This window comes from Chiloscyllium plagiosum, unplaced genomic scaffold, assembly GCF_037043375.1.
Source record: "Chiloscyllium plagiosum isolate Xiang-an unplaced genomic scaffold, Cpla_swu_hap1 HiC_scaffold_4, whole genome shotgun sequence".
Lineage (NCBI taxonomy): Eukaryota > Metazoa > Chordata > Chondrichthyes > Orectolobiformes > Hemiscylliidae > Chiloscyllium > Chiloscyllium plagiosum.
Genome location: NW_028270142.1, coordinates 57,411,629 through 57,438,491, shown reverse-complemented (window position 1 = coordinate 57,438,491; position 26,863 = coordinate 57,411,629). Strand labels below are relative to the sequence as shown.

The 26,863-nt window shown below is 37.4% G+C and overlaps 1 protein-coding gene across 8 annotated transcripts in view; it reads left to right on the top strand.

Moving 5' to 3' along the window:
- cyribb (CYFIP related Rac1 interactor Bb) overlaps positions 1-26,863 on the top strand; it is a 185,487-nt gene that overhangs the window by 152,438 nt on the left and 6,186 nt on the right. For all 8 annotated transcript variants that reach the window (XM_043688537.2, XM_043688538.2, XM_043688535.2 and 5 more), the window contains 6 exons: positions 4,503-4,624; positions 10,354-10,459; positions 20,851-20,987; positions 22,399-22,476; positions 25,068-25,184; positions 25,364-25,443. In XM_043688537.2, coding sequence (XP_043544472.1) covers positions 4,503-4,624; positions 10,354-10,459; positions 20,851-20,987; positions 22,399-22,476; positions 25,068-25,184; positions 25,364-25,443 — 640 coding nt within the window. The remainder of the gene's footprint in view (positions 1-4,502; positions 4,625-10,353; positions 10,460-20,850; positions 20,988-22,398; positions 22,477-25,067; positions 25,185-25,363; positions 25,444-26,863) is intronic.

The following is a 26,863-nucleotide window of genomic DNA, read 5'->3' as shown; positions in this document are numbered from 1 at the left end:
TAAAAATTACTGAATGTTATTAGATGTAAATACTGCAACTGATGCAATTATAAAACAAGGTTTGTATATAAGCAACTTTTTTTAAACCGGCCTTTTTTGTTAATTAAGACTTTTGTTAAGAATAATAAACTTTTTGAACCTAATTAGCAAGTTAACTACTGGACTTTGTGGTTAGTGTGAGCATTTTATGTTTTGACCTTGGAGCTTGTTAGGTCTTAATGAAAATGGAAAATAGAATGCTTTTGCAATAAATGCTTCTATGCATGTAGTGATACTTTATTTTCCTCAAATGTAGTACCTTCCCTACCTGCCTTGGAATTCAGGCTATCAATTAATTGTTTATCCCCTTTTTGAAGCAATAGCCCTTATTGGTGACAGTGGTTAAATTCTATTCAGTATAAATAAAACTTGACAGAAACTAATGTCTGAGCAGTAATATCAAAGTGCAACAACATTACAATTACACTCGAGATAGACACACAATTGCCATATAAATTCTTGCTGGTGTGACCCAGATATGGTTACATTTGTCAGTGCAATATGTAAAACATCTACAAATCATTGTGTTGGTGGAGTCCCTTCTTATACCTTTACAGCAAAATATTTGGATCCTGCTTTAACCCATCATTCCTTTGTTATCACTTGATCATTTTAAGGCACCTCTCTCAGATGAAATATACTTGGGCAGCCTCTATCTAACTCTCAGCCCATGTCAAACTTTCAAGATCTCAGCTCCCATTGCCAAACAGGGCATTGTGAACTTAAGTGCCATGCTTCTTGTCTTGGATTCAAGACACTATTGTTTCTCTCAATCCTTCTGTTTGTGTCTTTGTTCCACATAGCGAGTTGTCTGGTTTCAGTTTTCTAGATGTTTGGCTTTTGTCTATTGGTCAATAAATGACTAAAATATAATTCCTCAACTTTCAACTTCTTTTACCTAGGGTATATCACAGATAATACCAAAGTGGGATAACAAAATTAATGTACATGCAACCAATCATTGTTTTTAAGTTAGTTCTCAGTAATTAATAAGGAAATGAAATGCAGCAATTTCCTAGTATTCCTAAAAGTGTCTGACAGAAGCTACTTTCAACTTTGCTTTGCTCCTTGTCCTTAAATTACCACTATAGCTTTGTTCAGCAGCTGTTTGAATCATTGTTTCTTCAAGTAAAGTAGTATCTAATAGATTAAAAACTATGGAAATTTTGAAATATAGGTCAGATTCTCCACTTCTAATAGGAAAGTGTAAGTCCTGCCACTTCCTGACATTATATTCCTGACTTCTGGAAATCAGCCTGTTCCCATGGAATTTTCAGTTTCCAGAATTGGGCAAACTGCAGTTGTGACTACCACCTCCAGAAGCAGGGCGGAGGTAAACACATTGGGAGGCAAATGGCAATGCTAGCAGGTTAGAAAGCATGCACCTGTCTGCTACAACATCTATTCAGTTCTCCACGCAGTTGTACAGTTCCCTGATCCTCATCCCATCTCCTTTCCCTGGCATCTATCCAGTTTTTAAAAAGATGTAAAGCTTAAAGTTAAATCGGGGTCTTAATACTGTTAAATGTATAACAGCAGTTTATCCACAAATAGACTTCCCACTTTTTAGCAGGCAAGGTAAGATTTGTGAATTGATTTCCCTGGCATGGTTCGCAATGCTATTAGGAACCGACCCATCTTGATGAAAATACCAGTGACATGGAAATTTTCCATTTGCAACAGACTTTAAATAGTGATCCCAGTGTGGCTTCTTGTGAGCATTGGATCATGACTTGCAATCCTTCTGTGTCCTGGGAAAACTGGTGTTTATCATGAATGGCCTGGTAACTGCAAATTTACAGGCTCCCATACCTCCGGTTTGGGCTGCTGATGTGGATTTGCTCAGCACAGAGGGTAGAAATTCTAGCCCACTGTTTCTGAGCCTTAATTTTTGTGTGTGAATTCAGAGCTTGGAAACAGAACACTTCCTGATGGTGCAATCATTGCTGGTATCAGATTCTTCCAACTTTGATTAAGCACATCTGTCTTCCCTGTTTACAAAGGCGATTTTGTCTCAAAACCTTATCCTTCTGTTCCATTTTCACACTCAGGCTTTCCTTTGTGAATGAAGCTGCTCATCTTATTGTATTAAGAGTAGATTTGTGTTCCATCTTGAGAAGTTAGATAGAGGCTGCCCAAGTATATTTCATCTGAGTCTCTGTATCTATTTGAACTGAATTTAAATACGCCTTGAAGGCTAAAAAATCCAATGTGAATCTGTTACACAAACTGCCCTTTTGCAAACTTTGCTGACACAAAGATATTTCCATATTCATTTACCTTGGATCAAATTGAACATGCTTGCACACATGTTGAGGAAGATAAAGATAGCTTTTGTTATGTTTGCTGACTAAATTTATTTTGCTTTAAGTAATCCTGTAATTTATGCTGTGGTTTATTGTCTATGAGGCACAGATCCCGTTAAAACACTGACAACTTAACTTTTCCTTACTGGCTCCCATATTAGTTCATTCTGGTGACAGTTCTCTCTCTTCTTCAAACCTGTCATTATCTCGCTTCTCAAACTAATATAAACATGTGCTTCTCTCTGCCTTGCAAATTACATCCCTGTATCCAAATTTTCCTTCTGCTACGAAGTCTTTGAATATGCTGTTGCCTTCCAAATCTCTGCTCATCTTACCTCGGTGTCCATATTTAAATCCAATCAATTACGTGCCACAATACTAAAACAGCTCTTGTGACAAATGACATCCAGTGTGACGTTTTGAAACAATTACTCCTTGCACGTCTTGACCTATTTGCAGCCTTTGACATAGTTAATCACACTACTCTCCTCCATCATCTCCACTGTCAGCCAGCTACATCGTCCCCTACTCACTCGGTTACATTCTTATTTGTTCAGTTGTAGCTGGAGAACCACCTGGGTGTCCTTTTCACTCACGCACTATGAACGCAAATGGTCCCCCAAGGATTTATCCTTGGTTCCCTCGTATATTTCCATGTGTTGCCATGCAGTATCATCACCCATCACCTGAAAACAGTGTCACCATTTTCACAAGTACATTGAAGACAATCATCTTTACCTCATCGCCATCCTCCTTTTGATATATTCACTGAGATTCAGTAAGTGATCACTACAAATTTCCTCCAAAGAAAATGAGGAAGATTGAAGTCATTGTCTTAGATTCTTGTGAGAAAAGCTGTTCCTAGGCATTGAGTTCATTAGTATTCCTGGCAACTGAATCTAAATCAGACTGCAAAATTTGTTTGGAATTTGACCTCAAGGTAAACTTTCAACCAAATATCTACTCCATCAGTAAGATCACCTATTTTAATACCATAACACTGCCTGACTTAACTCGGCTATTGCTGATATTTTTATTTATATCGTTGTTACCTCTAGAATTGATTATTCTAGTGCTATTTGCTGACAAACATTGACCCCTGGTTAAGCAACACTGCAATTTTAAAATTTTTATCCCCGTTTTCAAATCTGTCCCTATCTGCGTTACTTCAGTTCATCGACCCTTTGGGATCAATATTACTCCAGTTCTGGACTTTATGCACCCCTGATTGTAATCATTGCACCATGGGCAACTGAGCCTTCAGTTTGCTAGACCTTTCTGCCTTTTCCACCTCGCTTTCCTCCTTTAAAGCACTCCTTAAAATATACCTTTTTGACCGTGATTTTGGTTGATGTCTTTAATATCCTCTTCTGTTGCTCAGTGTCAAATTTTGTTTGTGTCATGTTCATGTGTGTTCAGTGTGTGCTTTTCTATGTTAAATGTTCTATATAATTACAAGTTTTTATGATTGTAAACAAAAATATAGTTCAAAATGGTGTAAATTAACCTTTTCTATCTTGTTGTTTTCTGCTGACAATTTTCATGCAATGCTATGTCTGTAATTCTTAATTAAATGTAGGTTTGCTCGCTGAGCTGGAAGTTTCGTTTTCAGACATTTTGTCATCATCTGAACATCATCAGTGAGCCTCCAGATGAAGCGCTAATGGTCTGATCTGCTTTCTATTTATATGTTTAGCTTAACGTCTGAAAGCAAACCTTCCAGTTCAGTGAGCAAATCTACATCTAGAGCCTCAACCTGAGCTACAAATCTTCTCAAAACTCACTAATTTTTATTTAAAGTTAAACTTATGAAATGGAGAACAATGTGGGATAATTTCTTGATAAGCTGAAGCTAGAATTAAGGTTTTAAAATACCATAAAATCTGATGTCTAAATCAAACCCCTAAATGTTTGCGGTGATAGGACTAGATTTTGCAATGTTTTTTTTAAAAAGTGCTAGTTTTGAAATTTAACAAACTTCCAGCTCAGAAAGAAAAACTTCGAGAGCTCAAAAGTGAAATGCAAAATTTTTTTATGTGACCTTAGTTTCTAAATTAACAAATTATGCATGCCTGTCTATAGTTCTTTAATTAGCTTTGTTTATTGAATTACTGTGTTGATTTTGTTTGAACTGAATATTTATGCACTACTGTTCAGATGCACAGCCCACAGAAGCTGAAAGAGAAATATTTAATCAGGTGAATGTAGTGTTAAAGGATGCAGAAGGAATCCTGAATGATCTACAGTCGTACAGAGGAGCAGGACATGAAATAAGAGAGGTATAGTTTTTAATATTTTAAATTTATTTTTTTAATAATGAATTATGGAATAAAAGCAATTATTTTTTGTGGAGAAACATAAAGGATCTATTAAACCAAATCTGTGGAGAAAAATGTTCTAATTATGAATGGGTGATAATGCTTCCCTTCTCAGAAGGCCATTTGGGTAATAAGCTGAGCCAGAGGGCAGGTATTTCCATATTATTGATATTAGACATGTGATTTATATATGTTTTCATATTTATTTTTGAATTTGAACTAGCAGCATATGGGCTTGCTATGTGTTTGAAGTACTTAACTAATGACTTACATAATATTTCTGCAAACATGGTTTCTTTTAAAGCACATTTGTGAGAAAAGTTCCTGATAGATAATGGGTTAGTGTTTACATTGCATGTAAAATTCTCTGAAACAAAGTAAATAGTTCTTCATTAGGGTCCAGTTGGAAGGTCAGGGATTGATTTTTCTTTCCACTTTTTGGTTAGAGGCAATATCCGTAACTTGGGGAAAGAAAAATAATTTTCTTTTTGGTTTCCATTTGAGAAGTTCTGCAAGGTTTTGTTAGAAATGGATGTATAAAACTGTTGTTCCTGATATTAGGTAAATAGATTACCTCAGTGTAAGACATTTAATAAAAGTTTCAGAGCAGAAATATTTGATTAAAGCCCTGAAGAGGTTATTTGAAGCTGAGGAAGTAAGCTAAGTTGTATGAAGGCTCCAGGAAGAGGCAATAAGTTTCTCAAAATTGGGAACTGAGCCACAGTTCAATTAAGCTCTTAAATTAAGAGGTGATAGTGAAGGAAATTTTCACCAGTATGAGTACTGTATTTTTGGATTTTAATGTAATTATACTTTTGTAGTGTATTTCAAGGTATTTGAACATTTTATATGTAAACAATTTGGTTTGTTCAATTTTATCTTCATTTCTTTTGTGTAATAAACTTCAGTTTTGTTGTTAAAACTAAATATACAACATTACATGAGTATGCTTCCATTGAAAATCCACCTTGTTAAATCTAAAAAGAAAACGAAATATGATTGATCAAGCCAGATTTCAGTCTATGATCTGACATATCCAGTAATATCTTTAGCTGACATCATGGCAAATGAGGGCTTACTGGGACTTTGAATTCACTGAATTTAAGAGGGACCTGAATCTTTCATTTCAAAGTCATGGATATGTCATGGTTCTGGAAATAAAGCAGCTGCTAGGAGTGAAATTTATTGCACAGTATTTGAAGATCACTTTGAATATTGTTAACGGTTTTCTGGAAATGGAAGCTTCAGCTGTGGATTATTTAAAATAATTTTTTAAAGCTGAACTGAGAGAGTTAATGTATACAGGCAGTTCCTGGGTTGTGAGCAAGTTCCATTCTTGAGTCAGTGTGCAAGTTGAATTGTATGCAAATCAGAATGCAGTACAGAACAATATAAAATTGCCAACCACAAGGACAAGGAAGCGTTCATATGTTGGATCTCTTAAAATTAATATAAATGCAGCCTTGTATGGAATCTCATTTGTAAGAATGAATGTTCATATATCAGGTGTTTGTAAATCAGGGGTCCCCTGTAAATTGAACATAGAAGTAAAAGTAGGATCCATAAGGATGAGATTGTCCAATATTTGGATTGAAGCAAGAAAACCTGAAATTGGTATGTCGCAGCTGAAATTTGCTACATAATTTCAGTTAGAAATGAAAATACTTGAGTGAGAAGAAAAACAGAAGAAAAGGGGCATTAAGTTCAGCAAATTACAAGATAAAATATGAAACAGAAATTGGAGGAATAGAAATCTGCTGAATGTAGAGTTTTTAGTTTTAGAGATGAGGAAGATACCAAAATAGTAAAGGAGAAAGGCTGGAACCAAATTTGATGTGAAGAAGTTAATATGCTTCCAGTGCAATAACACTGAATGTATCACCACCAATTGGTTAAAGTTAGTTGTGAGACTGATTGTAGGAATGTCTAAGGAATCTTCAGAAAAGAGTGCATCAGAAAATCAAGTTGGCACTTAAAACTGTAGCAGTAGTATAGAAAGAACATGTTTTCTTGGAATGTATTATGAAGGGAGAGATGGCTCTGGAAAGTGTTATATTTGCTGGAACTCCCCTATCATGAGTCAACACCAGATGGATCAAAAAGATTCTATATTTATCATTGTAAAGTCAATATGTTAATGAAGTGGACTGGTATTCTATTCTGGGACTGAAGGACTCTAAAGGACAAATTTGACACAAATGATTTGACATGAAAATCACCTTGCTAAGCGGCTATTGGCAAATTCCATTCACTGATGGAATATGAAGAAATATTGACTTGTCTAAAACCATATGGATGCCCTCAATGCAAAATCATGTCATTGGAATGAAAAATGAACTAGCAACATTTGAATGATCAATCAATAGAGTAAGGACTAAGTAACTATGTCGATTGATCAGCAATAAAGAGCTAATTTGGTTATAAAGCTGGTTAAGAGTGAATTTGTCAAGGTAAAGGTAACTTATTTGGGTCATATTTTGGGACAAAATCAAGTAGCACCTAGAGAGGTGAAAATATGTACTGCTTTGGATTTTCCCATGCTCAGGATGAAATGTGAAATTTTGCAATATATTGGCATGAATGAATTTTTGATCACAAATTTGTTCCAAACCTCAACACTGCCTTTGCATTTTTAACTGACTTGTTGAAAAAAGGCAGAAATTTGAATGGATGCAGGAGTGTCAAAGCACCAAAGCTGCATGGATCTTAGCTGCACCTATTTAGCAGAGGCTATTCAAACTTGCTGAGATGCCAGTGACATCAACGTGGTTTTTTTACTGTAAGATAAAAATGCGGATCAAATGGTCTGTCAGTTATTTTTCAAAGAAATTGGACGTATATCAACAAGAATATTCCACAGTGGAGCAAGAGATATCAAATCTTGTTGGTTCTACATAATCTTTAAATGAACATCAGCATCAACAATGCTGATGTTCATTTAAATGGACCATGATCCATTGATTTTCTTCAAAAGGTTTGAGACAAGAACTTGTGATTATTTAAATGGAGCTTAGTTCTCCAACTTTACAATACGAAACCCATTCATGTACCTGGAAAATAAAATTTCACAGCAGATGCTTTATTAAGAGAACATTTGAAGTGTATTGATGTGATGCCCATGAACTTGTGTAAAATATTGTTGGTATATACCTCTCTATGTTTAATGTCAACACGTTACTACTGTTTATGTGACATCAAAGCAAGATTTTTGAGTCATTTTCATTTTTTTTTTGGGTGGTGATATGATGTAAGGTGTGTGTTTTATATACTTTGATATTGTTTATTTTTGTGTCTGGATGTTTGAATTTGAGCTAGTGGCATATGTGTTTTCTGCATGTGTATGAAATTTTAATTGTTAACTTACTATTAAGTTAAATACTTGAGTATTTAGAACCAAAAGCAGAAACTATTGGGAAAACTCAGGAGGCTCAGCAGCATCTGTGGAGAGAAAGCAGAGTTGATGTTTTGGGTTCAGTGACCCTTTTTCAGAATTAGACCTGAAATGTTAACTCTGCTTTCTCTCCATAGATGTTACCAGACCTGCTGAGTTTTCCCAGTAATTTCTATTTTTTTTATTTCTAGCATCCATAGATTTTTTTTCACTTAAGTATTGCTGTAATTGTAGGAATTTCTTTTAAAACACATCATGAGAAAATTACTTTCTGGAGAATAAATGTGCTTTTGTTTCCATTGGAAGAATTTTACCAGCAGACAGAGTAAGCAGGTGTAATTAGGTTCCAATTTAGAAGGTCAAGGATTGTTTTATTTCTTCTGATGATGGGGAACATTCATAGTTTGGAAAAGCTTATTTTTAAATTTCAGTTTGGACAGTTCTGTAGTACTTTGGCTGAAGCTGGATGTACTCCAGAGAAAGTGAGTTAGTTAGAATTGTTTAAAGAAAACCCTCCATGTTAGAAGTTAATAAAAAAAACGTTCCAGATGAGATGTGTTTAGTTAAAAGTCTGAAGGGGCTGTTTCAAGGTGATGAAGTAAGTTTAGTTGTATGACAGTTCCAGGAAGAGGCAATCTGATTCTTGAGATTAGGAGTTCAAGCTACAGTTAAATTAAGCTCCAAAAAGGTGAGGAGAAATGAATTCTCTCTAGTGTAAATACTGTAAAGCAGTACTTTGAGAATTAATGTTTTTTATATTTTCAAAATCTTTAAACTGTGTTAGAGAAGTGGTTTGGTTTGTTTAATTGCTAAAATTGCTAAAACTAAATCTGCATTATTGTGTACTAATGTTTCAGTGTGACACTATTTCATTAAAACTAGAAAAGAATGATCTATCAAGCTTGATTTCAGTCTGGGATCTGACCTCTTCAGTAATAATGTCAACTGGGATCGTAACAACATTATAAAGGGAGAAAAAGGCCATGGGCAAGTAATCCATGGTATACTTGTACAACTTATTCACCAGCTAATGCATTCATTTTGAATGAATATGCATTTGCATTGTATAATTCATATCTTCTGAAAATCACAAGGAACTTCATAGACAATGAATAAGATTTGAGTCCAGCCATTGTTTTATAGGAAAGTGTGACACTTTGAAAAGCAAGATCCCACCAATAGCAATGAGATGAATGACCTTTTTGGTGCTGTTGGTGAAAGATAGTTGATGTTCATTGATGAATACATAAGCTTTAGAGTATTCCTGTGTACTAATGTCAGATTCAGAAGTGTAACTGAATATTTTTGAAGGTGCTGACATTTAAAGCATTTAAAAATATATTTCTGCATATGAGTGTGAGCCTCTCATGGTTGTTTGTAGCAAAAGCTTGGTATCTTGGAGAGTGAAGTCTTTTTCCCGTGTCTTGACTTTGAGAATAGTTCATCTGATGTGATTCAATGGTAGAGATCTACAGTTCCCGGTTCTAGCATGTATCATAAAGCTGATGGTTGCTTAGTGAGAACTAAGAATTGTATGTGGTAAAGTTATGGGTTTGCATATACCATATTTAATCTGATAAGTGTTCTCAGTAAATTTAATGTCATGATATTTGGACATTGATGCTTCCCTGGGATTGGAACTTCACTTGGGCCAATTTTCTGGTGAAGTATAGACACTTTCTATCCTCTGAAGAGTTCCAGCAAGCATAAATATAATAAATGTAATGTTTGAGCCTTTAGCTTTCCTTGCAGTGCTGCATGCCAGCACAGTAGTCACCCAAAAACATTCTCTTTTATATTAAATAATGAGATTTGATTACCAAGCATTCATAGCAATCGTGGAAGAATTCCCAGAGGCTGCCTCCAAATGTGAACCAATATCACACACATGTAGCTTGGGAGTCAATCCGGTCCAGTTAAAAATTAATGTCAATATGAATCTTAGATTGAGTAGTTTACAACATTTACACAATTTGTAAATACAAATTACCATTGATAAAGTGCATTGGCAAACAAGCTAAACATTCCAAACATTATTTAATTTGCTGCCATCTGGCAGAAGAACAAGGAAATAGAATTTTCAGTCTGGAAACTCTGTTCGAGCATGATGCCTTCATAAAATCCAATGTAACAAGGTCGTTTTTCAGAAGTATGGAGATTCAGGAATAAATCTCTTTTAAAGTGGCCCACATAATTGGACTTGCTTTCACCTGTATCTGTCTCACTTAAATGGTTTTGTGCTGATTTGAGGTGACGTGATGTTTCTTGAGTCTAAAATTAATGACTTTTTATTTTTAAGGCAATACAACATCCAAGTGATGAAAATTTACAAGAAAAAGCATGGAGTGCAGTGTGTCCACTAGTAGGAAAACTAAAGAAGTTCTATGAGTTCTCCCAGAGATTAGGTACATATTTTTCCTTTTGTTCTTAAATGATATATACTGTGACTTCTGGTTGTTTTTCTTTCAGTGTTTAAATTTCTTTCTTATCAAATGGAAGTTAATTGTAATTCATTAAAGATAATAGTTAGAAATCAATGTTATGAACTAAAAGCTGGTATTGTTGATGTACAAAGTTGATGTGTAGGCAATATTATTTATTAATTTTTGCCGAAAGTATTTAAGTTTTAACCCATTGCATGAGTTTGGTACCTTTTTCTCTTGCAAAGAAATTGTATTGAACTCTTTGACTAGGAACGTTTTACACATTTTGATCTTAAAAAAAGGTTAACTCTACTTTGAGATTTTTCCAGACCATGCAGATGTGTTGAAAAATAATGGATCTCAAAATTGAATGCATTGATGTAATCAGTTAAACCTCATTTTCCTCAAGTATAAGATATAGAATTTTTATTCTTATCAGTTAAGAAATATAAAAAATTGTGCATCACAATATGCCAATAGTTACACATTTATAATTCATCAATCGTTACAACTGAATAAAATTGGTGGTGGTTTAGGATTTCAACATGTGGTGATGGTCTGTTGGTGGAGAAATATTATTGCAATTGAGCTTATTAAACAGTTTTCAGAAAATGATCATTATACTAAAAAAAATGGTTTAGGCCTTTGTTAGAAGAACTTGAATGAATCAACTGTTAATTGAGTGATCCTCAATTTCTCAATGATTTAATTGCTTGCATATATTCGTTTTCAATCCCTTGTCAACATGTTGTAGTAATTTTTATCTTGCTCAACCTTTTGTATTTTTTTGATTTTTGTCACGTTAATTGTATTGTAATTTCTGAATGCAAAAGTGATTTGTAACTTAGCTACCATGCCTCCTGTTGAATAAGCCTGTGATTTAGAAGTTTTCTTGTTTGTTTGAGAATTTTCAAATCTCTGAATAAGTTTTAGTTTAAGTTTAGGTCTGATTCTGAGAGACTGTCCCTCACTAGCCAGCATCCTCAGTTTACATTGCTAAATTGAGCTCCCATATCTAAGTGGCAAAATGATTCTCCTGCAAAAGTAAGAGAGTCAGATTTGGTAGTCTGATGCTTGTTAGTGTTTCCTGCATTCTAAATTCAAGAAACATTGAAAAAAATGACTAACTTATATGTCTTGACATAGATACATTTTAATTACGGCTATGCAGTGGTATTCTAATCTGTTGCATCTTTCCATGATTAAATACAGAATCTGGTTTACTAATTACTACCAAATAAGCTATGAAACTGTGTTCACATAACTCTTTAAGATTCAAGTTTAGGATTCAGCATTGCCTTTGAGACTATAAGAATGAGCAACAAATGTAGCATAAAGGACAATTATGTGATTTTTGCATTACCATAAAGAAATTAATTCATCAATTTGTTTATTTTTCAAAATTCAATTGCCTCTGTACTTAATGTAGTAAAGTCAATAGAAAAATTTAATTGAGAGTCTAATTGACATCCTAATGTGAATTTCAACAGCTCCCTCATTTTCCCTCCCCCAACATTATCTCAGTCCCAAGCCTTCAACTCGGCACTGCCCTCCAGACCTGTCTGTCACTCCCTCCTCTGACCTATTACCTTCTCCCTCACCTTTTGCTTTCTCAGCTACCCCTCCCACCCCAACCCCACCCCTTCCCATTTATCTCTCAGCCTCGTCCCACAAGCCTCATTCCTGATGAAGGGCTTATGCCCGAAACGTCGATTCTCCTGCTCCTTGGATGCTGCCTGACCTGCTGTACTTTTCCAACAACACACTCTCGACTCTGGTCTCCAGCATCTGCAGTCCTCAGTTTCTCCCATCCTAATTTGGTTATCAACATAATTCTTTGCCTACTCAAGATCATCCATAAGTGTCGTCAAATTGCAGAATCACATTGAATGTTGGATTCTGTGTTGCATTTTTGGCAAGTGAGGGCTAGTTGGCGTGCTTGTTATGTACAGCTAAAGGAATTGTCTTGGGAAACAATGGTTTATATACTGACAACACACAGTACTGAAATTTATATATTACATTATTCATTTGCATGATAAGCCCAATGTCTTTAGTTTTACAGCAGCGTCCTGTTAATGGTGAGCACTATTCATTTTGCTTATATGTAACAGCAGCATGAAACAGCTTTGCCAGCTGCTCAAATTTTTGAGATAACTAATCCTCCCAGGTTAATCTAAGGTAGACTGGGCAATTTTTAATGAAACAAATGATTGCCTTGGGGCCTTTCATGAGTTTGTATAATATATAACAAGAAATGGCCTGATCATGGCAGCCATTATCATGCAGAAGGGCTTTGGTATGGCCTACTTCAGCATCAAGCTTACACATGAGTAAGTGGCTTGGTTCCAATTTATGAGGTTGCTGAAGAAATCAAACTTCTAGAGCATGGAACTATAGGAACCAAAAGAGAAAATGCTGGAAAAGCTCAGCAGGTCTGGCAGCATCTGTAAGGAGAGAAAAGAGCTGACGTTTTGAGTCTAACTGACCCGTTGTCAAAGCTACCTTTGCTTCTGGAGCCTTCTCTCAGCCTAATATAAATACTTCCCTATTTCTCCCTTTTTTTAGCTTTGACAAAAGGTCAGTTAGACTCGAAATGTCAGCTCTTTTCTCTCCTTACAGATGCTACTAGACCTGCCGAGATTTTCCAGCATTTTCTCTTTTGGTTTCAGATTCCAGCATCCGCAGTAATTTGCTTTTATCGAGTTTTTTTATCGGAATTGCAATGTGTTTTCAGCTTTTTATAGTGCTATAAAGAATCTGTTATGATTATAGCTTTTCGAAAGAAAGCAAGATGTGTTTTTAAATTTCTCTTCTAATTAAACAATCTCAAAGAATAAATTTTGATTTGTCAAATTATAAAAATAAAATTATGTTATATAGATCTAATTGAGCGTAAGTGTTGCACAATAACTGCAACTCATATCTATATAGCTCCATTGGTGCTCCTAAGCTGCTCAAGGGGATGTTACCATTATTGGACATTGAGCTATATAAGCCCAGATTAGGATATATGGCCTAAGCATGCTCAAGGAGAGGGGGTTAAAGGTGGAAAGAAGAATTGGAGATTGTAAAGGGAATTCTACAGCTTATGGCCTATGCAGCTGAATGCTCGATCATTAATAACGGAGTAACTAAAATACAGGAAGCTGAGGAGGCCAAACTTTGATTGCACAGATATAGAGTCATAGACATGTACAGCATAGAAACAGACCCTTCAGTCCAACCCGTCCATGCCGACCAGATATCCCAACCCAATCTAGTCCCACCTGCAAGCACCCGGCCCATATCCCTCCAAACCCTTCCTATTCATATACCCATCCAAATGCCTCTTACATGTTGCAATTGTACCAGCCTCCACCACATCCTCTGACAGCTCATTTCATACACGTACCACCCTCTGCGTGAAAAAGTTACCCCTTAGGTGTCTTTTATATCTTTCCCTCTCACCCTAAACCTATGCCCTCTAGTTCTGGACTCCCCAACCCCAGGGAAAAGACTTTGCCTATTTATCCTATCCATGCCCCTCATAATTTTGTAAACTTCTATAAGGTCACCCCTCAGCCTCCGACGCTCCATGGAAAACTGCCCCAGCCTGTTTAGCCTCTCCCTGTAGCTCAGATCGTCCAACCCTGGCAACATCCTTGTAAATCTTTTCTGAACCCTTTCAAGTTTCACAACATCTTTCCGATAGGAAGGAGACCAGAATTGCACGCAATATTCCAACAGTGGCCTAACCAATATCCTGTATAGCCGCAACATGACCTCCCAACTCCAATACTCAATACTTTGACCAATAAAGGAAAGCATACCAAACGCCTTCTTCACTATCCTATCTGTGACTCCACTTTCAAGGAGCTATGAACCTGCACTCCAAGGTCCCTAGGACCTTACCATTAAGTGTATAAGTCCTGCTAAAATTTGCTTTCTCAAAATGCAATACCTCGCATTTATCTGAATTAAACTCCATCTGCCACTTCTCAGCCCATTGGCCCATCTGGTCCAGATCCTGTTGTAGTCTGAGGTAACCCTCTTCGCTGTCCACTACACCTCCAATTTTGGTGTCATCTGCAAGCTTACTAACTGTACCTCTTATGCTCGCATCCAAATCATTTTTGTAAATGACAAAAAGTAGAGGGCCAGCACCGATCCTTGTGGCACTCCACCGGTCACAGGCCTCCAGTCTGAAAAACAACCCTCCACCACCACCCTCTCTCTTCTACCTTTGAGCCAGTTCTGTATCCAAATGGCTAGTTCTCCCTGTATTCCATGAGATCTAACCTTGCTAATCAGCCTCCCATGGGGAACGTTGTCGAACACCTTACTGAAGTCCATATAGATCACATCTACTGCTGTGCCCTCATCAATCTTCTTTGTTACTTCATCAAAAAACTCAATCAAATTTGTGAGACATGATTTCCCCTGCACAAAGCCATGTTGATTATTCCGAATCAGTCCTTGCCTTTCCAAATACATGTACATCCGGTCCTTCAGGATTCCCTCCAACAACTTGCCCATCACTGAGGTCAGGCTCACCGGTCTATAGTTCCCTGGCTTGTCCTTACCACCCTTCTTAAACAGTGGCACCACGTTAGCCAACCTCCAGTCTTCCGGCACTTCACCTGTGACTATCGATGATACAAATACCTCAGCAAGAGCCCAGCTATCACTTCTTTAGCTTCCCACAGAGTTCTCGGGTACACCTGATCAGGTCCTGGGGATTCATCCACCTTTAACCATTTCAAGACATCCAGCACTTCCTCCTCTGTAATCTGGACATTTTGCAAGATGTCACCATCTATTTCCCTACAGTCTATATCTTCCATATCCTTTTCCACAGTAAATACTGATGCAAAGTATTCATTTAATATCTCTCCCATTTTCTGTGGCTCCACACAGAGGCCGCCTTGCTGATCTTTGAGGGGCCCTATTCTCTCCCTAGTTACCCTTTTGTCCTTAATATATTTGTAAACACCCTTTGGATTCTCCTTAATTCTATTTGCCAAAGCCAACTCATGTCCTGGTTTTGCCCTCCTGATTTCCCTCATAAGTATACTCCTACTTTCTTTATACTCTTCAAAGGATTCACTCGATCTATCCTGTTTGTACCTGACATATGCTTCCTTCTTTTTCTTAACCAAACCCTCAATTTCTTTAGTCATCCAACATTCCCTATAGTTACCAATGATCCAAAAATGTGAATCCTTCTCCCATACACCAGCTCCTCAGCCATGCATTCATCTGCTCTATCCTCCTATTCCTGCCCTCACTAGCTCGTAGCACTGGGAGTAATCCAGATATTACTACCCTTGAGGACCTCCTTTTTAAATTTCTACCTAACTCTCTGTAATCTCACTTCAGAGTGTCAACCTTTTCCCTTCTGATGTCGTTGGTTCCAATGTGGACAGTGACCTCCTGCTGGCCCTTCTCCCCCGTGAGAACATTTTGCGCCCTCTCTGAGACATCCTTGATCCTGGCACCAGAGAAACAACACACCATTCTGCTTTTTCTCTGCTGGCCACAGATGTTGAAGGGCTGTGATGATGGAGAAGACCATGCAAACTAGGAGCCGAAGTAAACTATTCAGCCTCTTGAGCTTGGTCTGCCGTTCGATAAGATCATGGCTGATCTGTTTGTGTTTCGAAGTCCACATTTCCATCTGCCCCCATAAAAATATTTGATAACCCTACCTAACAAGAATCTATTTACCTTTGCCTTAAAAATGCTTAATGCCTTATGAGGCAGAGTGTCCCAAACTCTTTCAACCCATTGAGAGAAAACAGTTCTCATCTCCTCAAAGTGATCCTTAGCTTTAAAACAATGCTGCCTTTCTCTGGACATGTCCACAAGCTGAAATCTACCTTCCACATCCACCTTGTCAAGATATTCAGGATCTTACCCATTTCAATCAAGTATAACCTCAATCTCATAAACTCCAATGGAAACAAGGCCAGCCTGTCTAACCTACTCTTATTAGGTCACCCTCATTCCAGGGATCTGTATAGTAAACCTCCAAACTGTCTCCAATGAATTTACATATTTCCTTAAATAAGGATTATAAAACTGCATGATATTTGCGCTGTTGTCTCATCAATGCCTCAATGACTTGAATCATAATATCCTTACGTTGGTGTTCAATCAGTCTCATGCCAAAGGATAGGATCCCATGAGTCACCCTTGATTACCTGCTCTACCAGCATGCTAACTTTTTGACTTTTTCACCAGAACATCTGGATCTCTCTGCATCTTGGCATTCTGCAGTCATTGCAGGTCAGGCAGCATCCAAGGAACAGGAGAATCGACGTTTCGGGCATAAAGCCCTTCTTCAGGAAGAAGGGATTATGCCCGAAACGTCGATTCTCCTGTTCCTTGGATGCTGCCTGACCTGCTGCGCTTTTCCAGCAACATGTTTTCAGCTCTGATCTCCAGCATCTGCAGTCCTCACTTTCTCCTCCATTCTGCAGTCATTCACTGTTTAATTAGTATTCTACTTTTTCATTCCTCCACCCCAGAGTGGACAGCTACACTTTGTAATCAATCTGCCAGATCTTACCCACTGAATCAACTTGTACATATCAGTGTGTAACCTCCTTATGCAAAAACAGAAAATGCTGGACAAATGCAGCATGTCTGGAAGTATCTGCAGAGAGAGAAAAACAAAGTTTCCATTTCAAATCCGATATGACTCTTCAAAACTAATTGTGACGAATTTCAGTCCTGAAGAAGAGTCATAACAGACTCGAAACCAATGCTTCTAATCTGTGTTCGGCCGCAGCCACACAAAGGTTCTGCAATTGGTCTGCCAACACCGATCATGCATTGACTTCTGGTTCCAGAAGTTATTGTTTTGCACAAACCTCGATGGGAGGGAACGCTTCTGAAAGTTTCTGTCTCTACTGATGCTGTCAGACCTACTGAATTTCTCCAGATTTTTCTATGTTTATTTCAGATTTCCAATATCCGTGGTACCTTGCTTTTGCATAACCTCCTTATTTCTTTCTTATAAGCATTATTTCCCATCTGTTTTAGTCTTGTCTGCAAGATTTGGCTCTTCAGCCTTCGCTATCCTCATCAATGTAATCGATGTAAATTGTAAAATGTTGAGACCTCTGCTGGATGCACTTTTTCACATCTTGCCAATCAGGCAAAGGCCGATGTGTACGTTCTGCTTTCTGCTAATCAACCAGTTTTCTTCTCATGCAAATATGTTGTATTCGATACCATGAGTGTTTTATTTTCTGCAGTAACTGATATGGCGTTCTATCCACAAAGTCCTAGAAATCCAAGTACAATATTTCACAGGCTGCATTTTATCCACATCACTTGTTACTCATAGTAAATTTGGGGAGGGAAGTGCTTAGGAATGTAAGTTTTTAAATCCAGGTGTTACTTGTTAGGAAGCTGATGTTGACCAGCAAATATGGTGCGAGATGAATGGGACTTAGTGCAAGTAAGGACATAGGCAACCAGATGTGCATTGGAGTAATTAAATCTAAAGTTAATAAAAACATGAATGAGATTTCAGCAAGAGTCTAGCTGGAATGAGATACTACTTAGTGTTGGCATGGTTATATGGTTGGAACTCATCTGAGGGTTATATGTCAGTTCAAGATTTCACACATTCTTCAGACAGTTGCTGGGGAAGAAATGGAGTTGTAGCTGGTGAGCAGAGTTTGGGCAGGGAATAGAAGATGATGGAACTTTCTGATTATCCAGGAGTTGGTGTTGGATATAGACTTTGATAATTTAGTAATAGCAAGGAATCAAAGGGTGATGGTGAGGTAGAGCTGGGTATAGTCGTATGTATTTAGCAATTAATGCAGATGTCACTAACATTGGATGAGACATAGTAGGGGCCCTAGGTTAACTCTTTGGGAACACTACAGCTAACTGTATAGAAGAGAAATCGTTGCAAATTGTAGCCTGGCTATATTGGACAGGAATGGAGCCAGGCAAATGCAATACTGCCTCCTGATGTGTTGAACTGAATCAAAAGCTGCAAGCAGGTTAGAAAGAATATGAGGGGCAATTTACCTTTGTCACAGTCACATAGGCTATGTGTATCATTTGCAATTAATGAGAACTACTTGAGTACTGTAGTGGAGGAAAAGACCTGTTTGAAGGTACATGTAAATCCCAGGAAAAAAGAGCTTGGATTTAGTGGCAAGGAAAGGTAATTGAGACAATATGTTTGTAAGAATGCTGACTTGATTTTTGTTTTTGTTTTGAGGAGAGGGGCAATAGTGGGTTTAAAGAGGGGGAACCCTCATTTCAAGCATGCACCTCCTGCCATATGTCTTATGTGACTGAACAGATTGATTTTTAACCTGTACACCCAGGGAGCATCAGGCATCTCGTGAAGTAGTGGGGTCCATTGTGCAGAATTTGCTTCCTTTGCTGCTACCATTCTGCCTGATGTTAACATTTTTGGACTCAAATCATGATGCAACAAGTTGTTGCTACTTTAAATCATTGTGAACAAGCTTCTCCCAGTCATTAATGTCAACGCTGCGAAGTGTAAGGAGAGCTTCTGAGTGTTTTTATCGCAATCTTTGTGTTCCCTTGGAATGCTGATCTTTCGAGAGTTGAGGTAACAGGACCTGGAATGGGAGATGCTTTTCAGTCATCTTGATATAGTTCATCGTGGTCAATTTTTCAGAAGCTGTGCTGGAATGCTAGCAGAGGTGGCTTCAAGAAGCAGACTAGTGTTTATTTGATTTCTCCCCCATTGAATTCAGAGTGAGTGGCAAAGATATTACTGGTGGAATTTCTCTAGTTATTATTATTCTGAAAGGAAACTGCTATTGGAAGTTCAGACTGTGTGAACTGTGAGTCTTCTTTCATTCGCTGAAAAACAATCTAGGTCTCAACATAACATAGAATTGTAGTGGTAACAGCTGCTTGTTAATTAGGATTTTTGTTAACTTAGAGGTCTTTATTACCAAATGCTTGCTGTCATAGTTTGTAGAACGTTGACCTTGCACATCGGATCCAGTATTCGGTGTTCTTGTGAATGGTGGCCATTTGGAAGAGGTGGCTGCCAAGGTGTGAGATTGGGTTAACATATTCCAGGAATCGATAGAGAGATCATATAAAGGTGGTGGGTATATTTGAATGACCGTGTCTTGATTGATACGTAAATTTTGCATGGAAGGTCAGATTGAGTCTTTTGTGTAGGAGAAAGTGAGGACTGCAGATGCTGGCAATCAGAGTCAAGAGTGTGACGCTTGAAAAGCGTAGCAGATCAGGCAGCATCTGAGGAGCAGGTGTTTCAGGCTTAAGCCCTCCAGCACCACATTCTCGACCCTGGGTCTCTTGTTTACAAAATTAAAGAAATCAAGAGTAGCTTGCATATCTGGTGCAGAGTTAGCAATGACACTGCCGTCATCTACATCCTGCAGATCATGTATGTCTGTGGTAGTTAGTTTAGTTTTGGCACAGGGCCAACTGAGATTAAAGGGTTTTCCATCTATGTGGTTTTTAATACTCTCACCAGAGGGCAGTTGATCTTTAAAGTGAATAACCAACATCAGGTAGATTGCAAATAGTACAGCGCTTTGGACAAATTGATAAATCTCTGTGAAGAATTCCTGGTGCAGTTATGAGGCTTTCCAGTCTATACACCAGTGCCCTCAGTAGAATCCATAGATGGGAGACCATTGATGGGCGAGCTGCAACAAGTAATCAAATGCTTGAAATACAATAAAATGTATGAACCTGCTAGTATTCCAGCTGAAGTCTTGAAAGCTGATGGGTTTTAGCTCGCATCAAGATTCCTTGCACTTATATATTGATTGGGAAGAAAGAAATCTCCCATCCCCCACCTTTAGAAATATAAAAACTTCAAGAAGCTATTACCCTGTTGTCCACATCAGGAAAATTCCTGACACGCATCCTCTAGAATCGCCCACTCCAGATGGCTGACAAAATCCTTGTTAGAGACAGTATGCCCTTAGACCTTTATTAGTACAGCAGATATGGTTTTGGTGATTCTTCACATCATAAATATTGGGAAATCCTTGTAACCAAGCTGCACAGTGACAATAAAGTAAGATATTGTTCTTTATCTGCAACAAAACTTAACATGATTTTCAATTGTAAGTTATACCAATTTGGATTCGAAACTCAATACATAAATTTAATATACACACATCCTATTATAATGGGACAAAATACTAAATAGCAAATGTGTCAATCAAAGAATGAAATCTTAACTTGAGTACTTTAATTAGTTTAAAAATTGCTACTATAATTCAACTGTCGACATTTGTTCATTATATTAACTTCTGTTCCTTTAGAATGTCATTTGTTATGTATGTAATTTAAGTAATCCTTGTATTCACAGAAAATAACCCAAACTTTCTTCATAATAGAAGCAGCTTTGCATGGCTTGTTGGGAGCACTGACGAGCACGCCATATAGTCCCACACAACACCTTGAGCGAGAGCAGGCTCTTGCCAAGCAGTTTGCTGAGATCCTTCATTTCACTCTACGATTTGATGAACTTAAGGTAAGCAGAAGTGTTTTTGCAGTGGTGGGCTGGCATCACATGCTGAAGTAATAGCGAACCATGAAGTGAGAGGGTGTATGTTTAATTTCTATTTACAGTTCTCCTGTTTATATAATTCTCAGTAACTATACAGAAGCTGCAGTGTCTCCATTCAGAGCAGATGGAGAAAGCAGCAAGTTTCCATTACCTCTAATCAATCACTCAAAGTAAGTGGAAACACTTGGCTCTTGTTGACAGATATTTGGAACACCCGGCTCTGAGTCAAAACCTCTGCATTTGAGTCCCACCTCAGGTTTGGTGACAAAGGAAGTGTGTTCGTGACACAACCAAGCAGAAATGAGTGTTACTTGCAAAACCTTCCAACACAGTCCAATGGCCCACAAGATCAGGGGAAATGCCTTGTCAATCATGTGATAGACAGAACATTGAAGTCTCCACCGTCAGTATCCATAGCTCCAGACTACATTATGCAAGCTGGAGGGTGTGTTGCCATGGAAACATCAATTCCCCAACTGCTCTGTAGGACACCACCACCAAAATCTAAAATGCATTTGGTGAAGGAAAGCAAAGTACATGCCCTTAATTGGAGTGAAACTCATCAACTTTATAGCATCATAAATTAGCATTAAATTTTGACGTCTGCTTTGACTCTGCTTCATCAGTTTAAAAATTAGTTTGCTTACTAAATGAAAGCTAATTATTTCCTACTAAAGGATCAGAAATAATCTTATTGTATTTTCTTTGAATAATCCAAATTTGTGCAACCCAACTTTTGTTGATACTATTTTGAAATGTTTTGTGGTGGGTTGCAGAAGTCTATTCAGCTGAGTACACTCAGGGTCAACTATTGTGTTCCATTTGCAATTGTATGGAGCAGCAAAGTCCAGTGCAAACCAGAAAGTGTTGAATTCAACTTTTTCTTTTGTCATCCTCTCTGTGTCCACGTATATATTATTCCATCAAAGCTGGAGGAGTATAACCACATGAAGGGAGGGTCAAAGAGCAAGAGGTGTTTTGAGTGTTACTCAGTTCATGCAATTTCATAGGACAACTAAGTTTAAAATGCATTTATCTTTCATAATTTCACAGTATTTTATGAAGCATTAGTGATGTCAACCAAGATATTCTAATTTTTTTTGGAAAAGTAAACAATACTGCAGCTCCTGTGAGTCCGAGATTTAAAACTGAATTGCTGGGAACACTCACCAGATCTTGACATCTGTGAAGACAGAACTAGTGTTAATATTTCAAGTTGATAACCTTGCATCAGAACTTTGACCATTCACTACTTAAGCTTAATGGAAGTGGTCACATTTCATTGGAGACATTCAGTGTAGTCTCTTATATTACATCTGAACCTTACACCCTATTTGATTAGAAAATTACTTAGCTCAATGCGTTTGTTCTCCAGATGACAAATCCTGCTATACAGAATGACTTCAGCTACTATAGGAGAACTTTAAGTCGTATGAGGATTAATAATGTCCCAGTAAGTCAGTTTTTTTTGTTTCTTTTGAAGATCTGCTTTTCATAGTTGTTTAAAATATTTAATTTTGAGTACTACAGTTATGTATGGTTTATATATATATATAAATTTAACTCTGCTTTTTATTATCAAGTTATAATTTACTGTACAGCATCATTAGTGTGTCAGTGTGTTCTGTCAAGGCTAGGTGTTATTTTATGGCATAAGTATGCATTCTTTGATAGTTCTGAAAATCATGACATTACTTTCACTGATATACAATTAAAATTAGTTGATATACAATTAAATTAGTCACTTTGTTTAAAAATCAGATTGCAACTTGTGTTTTAAAAGTCATGCTAACATGGCAACTTGAAATATATCTCCACTGATAAATGTTCTTCAAGGGGTTTAGCTCCTACAATCTATAATTCTCTTAAATCTCTTAATCTCTTTCTTTTCGGGATGCTATTTGAAGACTACGTTTTGAGCAATCTTTTTGTCATATGTTCTAATATCTCTGTACATTGTTCATGATATTTTTTGTTAATGTCTCTAAGACTTGTTAAGCACTTCAAAGTCATATACAAATTCAAGCTGTTAGAATGCTTTTCCATTTTGGTTACAAGTTCTTTTAATTCTTTCATGGGATGTGGGCATCCCTGGCAAGGTTAGCATTTATTATTTACCACTAACTGCCCTTGAATTGACTGACTTGCTCGATGACTTCATACGGCAGTTAAGAGTCAACCTCATTACTGAGAGCCTGGAGTCATATATGGACCAGATCAGGTATAGTTGGCATGATGGCTCAGTGTTTAGCACTGCTGCCTCATAGTGCAAGGGTCCTGGGTTCACTTTCAGCATTGAGTGACTGTATAGAGTTTGCACATTCTCCCTGTGTCTGTCTGGATTTCCTCCCATAGTCCAAAGATGTGCAGATTAGGTGGATTGGCGAGGCTAAATTAGGTGTATTAGGTTGATGAGGGTGGGCCTGAGTGGGATGACTTTTGGAGGGTCAGGGCAGACTGGGCTGAATAGCCTCAGTTGTGAACCATATTGGATTTTATGATGATTGGTGATAGTTTCATAGTAATTAGATTAGATTAGAATATTTACAGTGTGGAAACAGGCCCTTCGGCTCAACAAGTCCACACTGACCTGCTGAAGCACAACCATTCCCCTACATTTATCCCTTCACCTAACACTATGGGCAATTTAGCATGGCCAATTCACCTAACCTGCACATTTTTGGACTGTGGGAGGAAACCGGAGCACCCGGAGGAAACCCACGCAGACACGGGGAGAATGTGCAAACTCCACACAGTCAGTCGCCTGAGGCGGGAATTGAACCCAGGTCTCTGGCGTTGTGAGGCAGCAGTGCTAACTACTGTGCCACCGTGCCGCCCACAAATCTAATCTAATGAAACTATTTCAAGACTAGATTTCCAGTTTTATGAATTGAGTTTAAGTGTCACCAGCAGCTATTTGGGAAGTTGATCCAGTGTCCATACAGCCACTAGTCTGGGCCTCTGAGTTGTTAGTTCAGTGATATTATCTATGCAGCACCATCTCCCATGTTACATATTTTTGAAATCTAGTTGGAAATGCTATTACGCAACTGGATAAAGATGGACTTTTTCAAGATAAGATAGTGAATGTGCCTGTAGAATTACCACAGCTTTGTGGGTAGTATGTTGTCTTGTTCAGAGGAAGGAAGAGCCAGGGTTGCAACTGTCATATGTTATAGCAGAGGTGTATGTATTGTTGGGTTGCAGCTTCTGGCTACTTAGAAAACACAGCTAAAGAAACTATATGTAGGAAAAGTGTTTTTTTATTTAGCATATATGGTGAATGCTGTGATAACGCTGAATCGAATATAATGTCTCCATGTATGCTAACAATATGAAATGAAGTTTGGAAGCGATCAGTGAAGAGTCAGAATTGTGGTTATGTTCAATACAGTTCAAGTACCAATTTGCTCTAAATTATTTGTTAAACTTGACACACTGCTGTTTTTATCCCTCACACAGGCACCAATCTATTCTTTTGTAAACATCTAGCTGGAACTATGTTGAAACATTTCAAATAGGTGATTACATATCAAAGTTTTGGATAAAAGAGCAGCTAACACTTGGAAAGAAAAATTCCATTTACTTAATGGTTGACTGACAATGCTGCCTTATTTTCATTACATTGGCCTTGGTAACAATTTTAGAACACCTTTGAGTTGGAAAATGGGTATATTTAATTTTTTTGATATAATCTTTTTGAATTGATTAGTCTTAACATTTTTAAAGAGAAGTGCCATTTAAAACCACATTTCAGAATTTATTTCTAAGTTGAGTTATTCAAGTAACTCCAAAGAATATTGCCTTAAAGACTGACCTCATCAGTTTGGAGTCAGGTACAAAAAATTGTATAAATTCTATAAATGGAGATGGCTTGAAGAATAATAAATGTTGTAACTAGTTTTGTCATTATTGTTTTTTAGAACAAAACTTTGCAAGTAATAGTTTCATTGGTACTTTAACAAAAGCTCAGTCTACAGGGTAATGAGCTTAAAATTAATGTTGCTAACATGTTAATATTTGATTCTTGTTCTTTTTAATTAGGCAGAAGGAGAAAATGAAGTAAATAATGAATTGGCCAATAGAATGTCCCTGTTTTATGCTGAAGCAACTCCAATGCTGAAAACCTTGAGTGATGCCACAACTAAGTTTGTTTCGGATGTAAGTATAACATACCCTGATTTGCCCATAGTCCAAGTTGAGATTAAAACGTTCACTTCCATATTCTGTTCACTGGCTAAAAGACTGTAATTCATTAATGAATATGAGACTTATTTAATATAGTAAAGTATTGATTCAAATGACCTCTAATGCCACTCCTATCTTTATTTCTTTTGTAGAACAAGTCTCTACCCATAGAGAACACCACTGACTGCTTAAGCACTATGGCGAGTGTATGCAGAGTTATGCTGGAGACACCGTAAGTAGGGCAAAATGACTTAATGGCAGTGGTTTCAGTGGAGTAATGATTTGAAGATAATATGGATAAATTTTGCTGGAGTAGGGCAGCTGCGAGATGTTTCCTGCACCATTCCCCTCCAATGTGCTTTAAAAGTTTCAATCGTGATGATAGATGAAAACACACGTGACATAGTCAGAATTATGGAGACATGACTGCAGGGTGAGCAAGGAATTGAACATCCCAGGATAGACCGAAAAGAAAAGGCGTGGAGTTCCAATCCTGATTGAAAGGGGAATTAATATAACAGTGAGGAAGGATATTAGCTCTGATATGGAATCTGTACAGAGAGAGCTGAGAAACACTAGAGGGGAGGATATAAAGCAATAGCGGGGATGTATAAAAGCCCCAAATAGTAGGGGTAATGTTGGGAATAAACAGAAAATTAGAGATACGTGCAGTAATGGAACATCTGTAATCATGGGTGAATTTAATCTGCGTATTGATTGTACAGATCAAATTAGTAACAGTGCCATAGAGGAGGACATCCTGGAATATATTCCGGACAGTCTCTGGACCAATACGTGGCGGAGCCAACTAGAGAACAGACCATCCTGGACTGGATATTGTGTAATGAGAAAGGAATAATTGGCAATCTAGTTATGCTGGACCCTTTGGAGCTGAGTGACTATAATATGATAGATTTGCTCATCAAAATAGAAAGTGACATAGTTGTTTCTGAGCCAAGGGTCCTGAATCTAAATCGAAGAAACTACGATGATGTGAGGTATCATACAATACACATCAAATGTACTTAATTAGCTTTAAAGTGTTTTAGACTTCCTGCAGTTTGAAAGACACCTATGCAAATATAGCGCACATTAAATTTTGGAGACTAATTTCATGCATGTGGAGATCCAAACTTAAAAATATAACATAGAAGGTATGACATCAAGGTATGCAGGGCTAGAGTACATGAAGAAACTTTTCTTAGTTAAGGGGGTTTTAATATCCAGGTATTAATTCACTGGTGGGTTGCTTGTCGCTCTGCTGACATTATTTCTCATTTTGGGTAAGCACCATACCACAATATGATTGCAGAAATCCTTTAAATATTAAAGTTGTTATTTGGAATGGAGAGGAGCTTTGATAGAAGCATGTTCATCAGTGATGAATCCAAAAGGCCTGTAGCTAGAAAATTGATTCCCTTACCAGTTTTAACTTCTAGCAATGATTTAATTTCTGATCAGCAAATTAAACTGTTTAAGTTTTATTTTCAACCATTTTACCTTTGAACACCCCTTTTGATACGCTTAGAACATTTAGTGAATAAATTTAAGCAAAATTTTGTTGCAATTCAACTTTACTCAACATTTACATAATAAAAATTTGACTGCTTCAATTCTGAAATACCCATTGGGTGTTTGATTTTGTATACTGG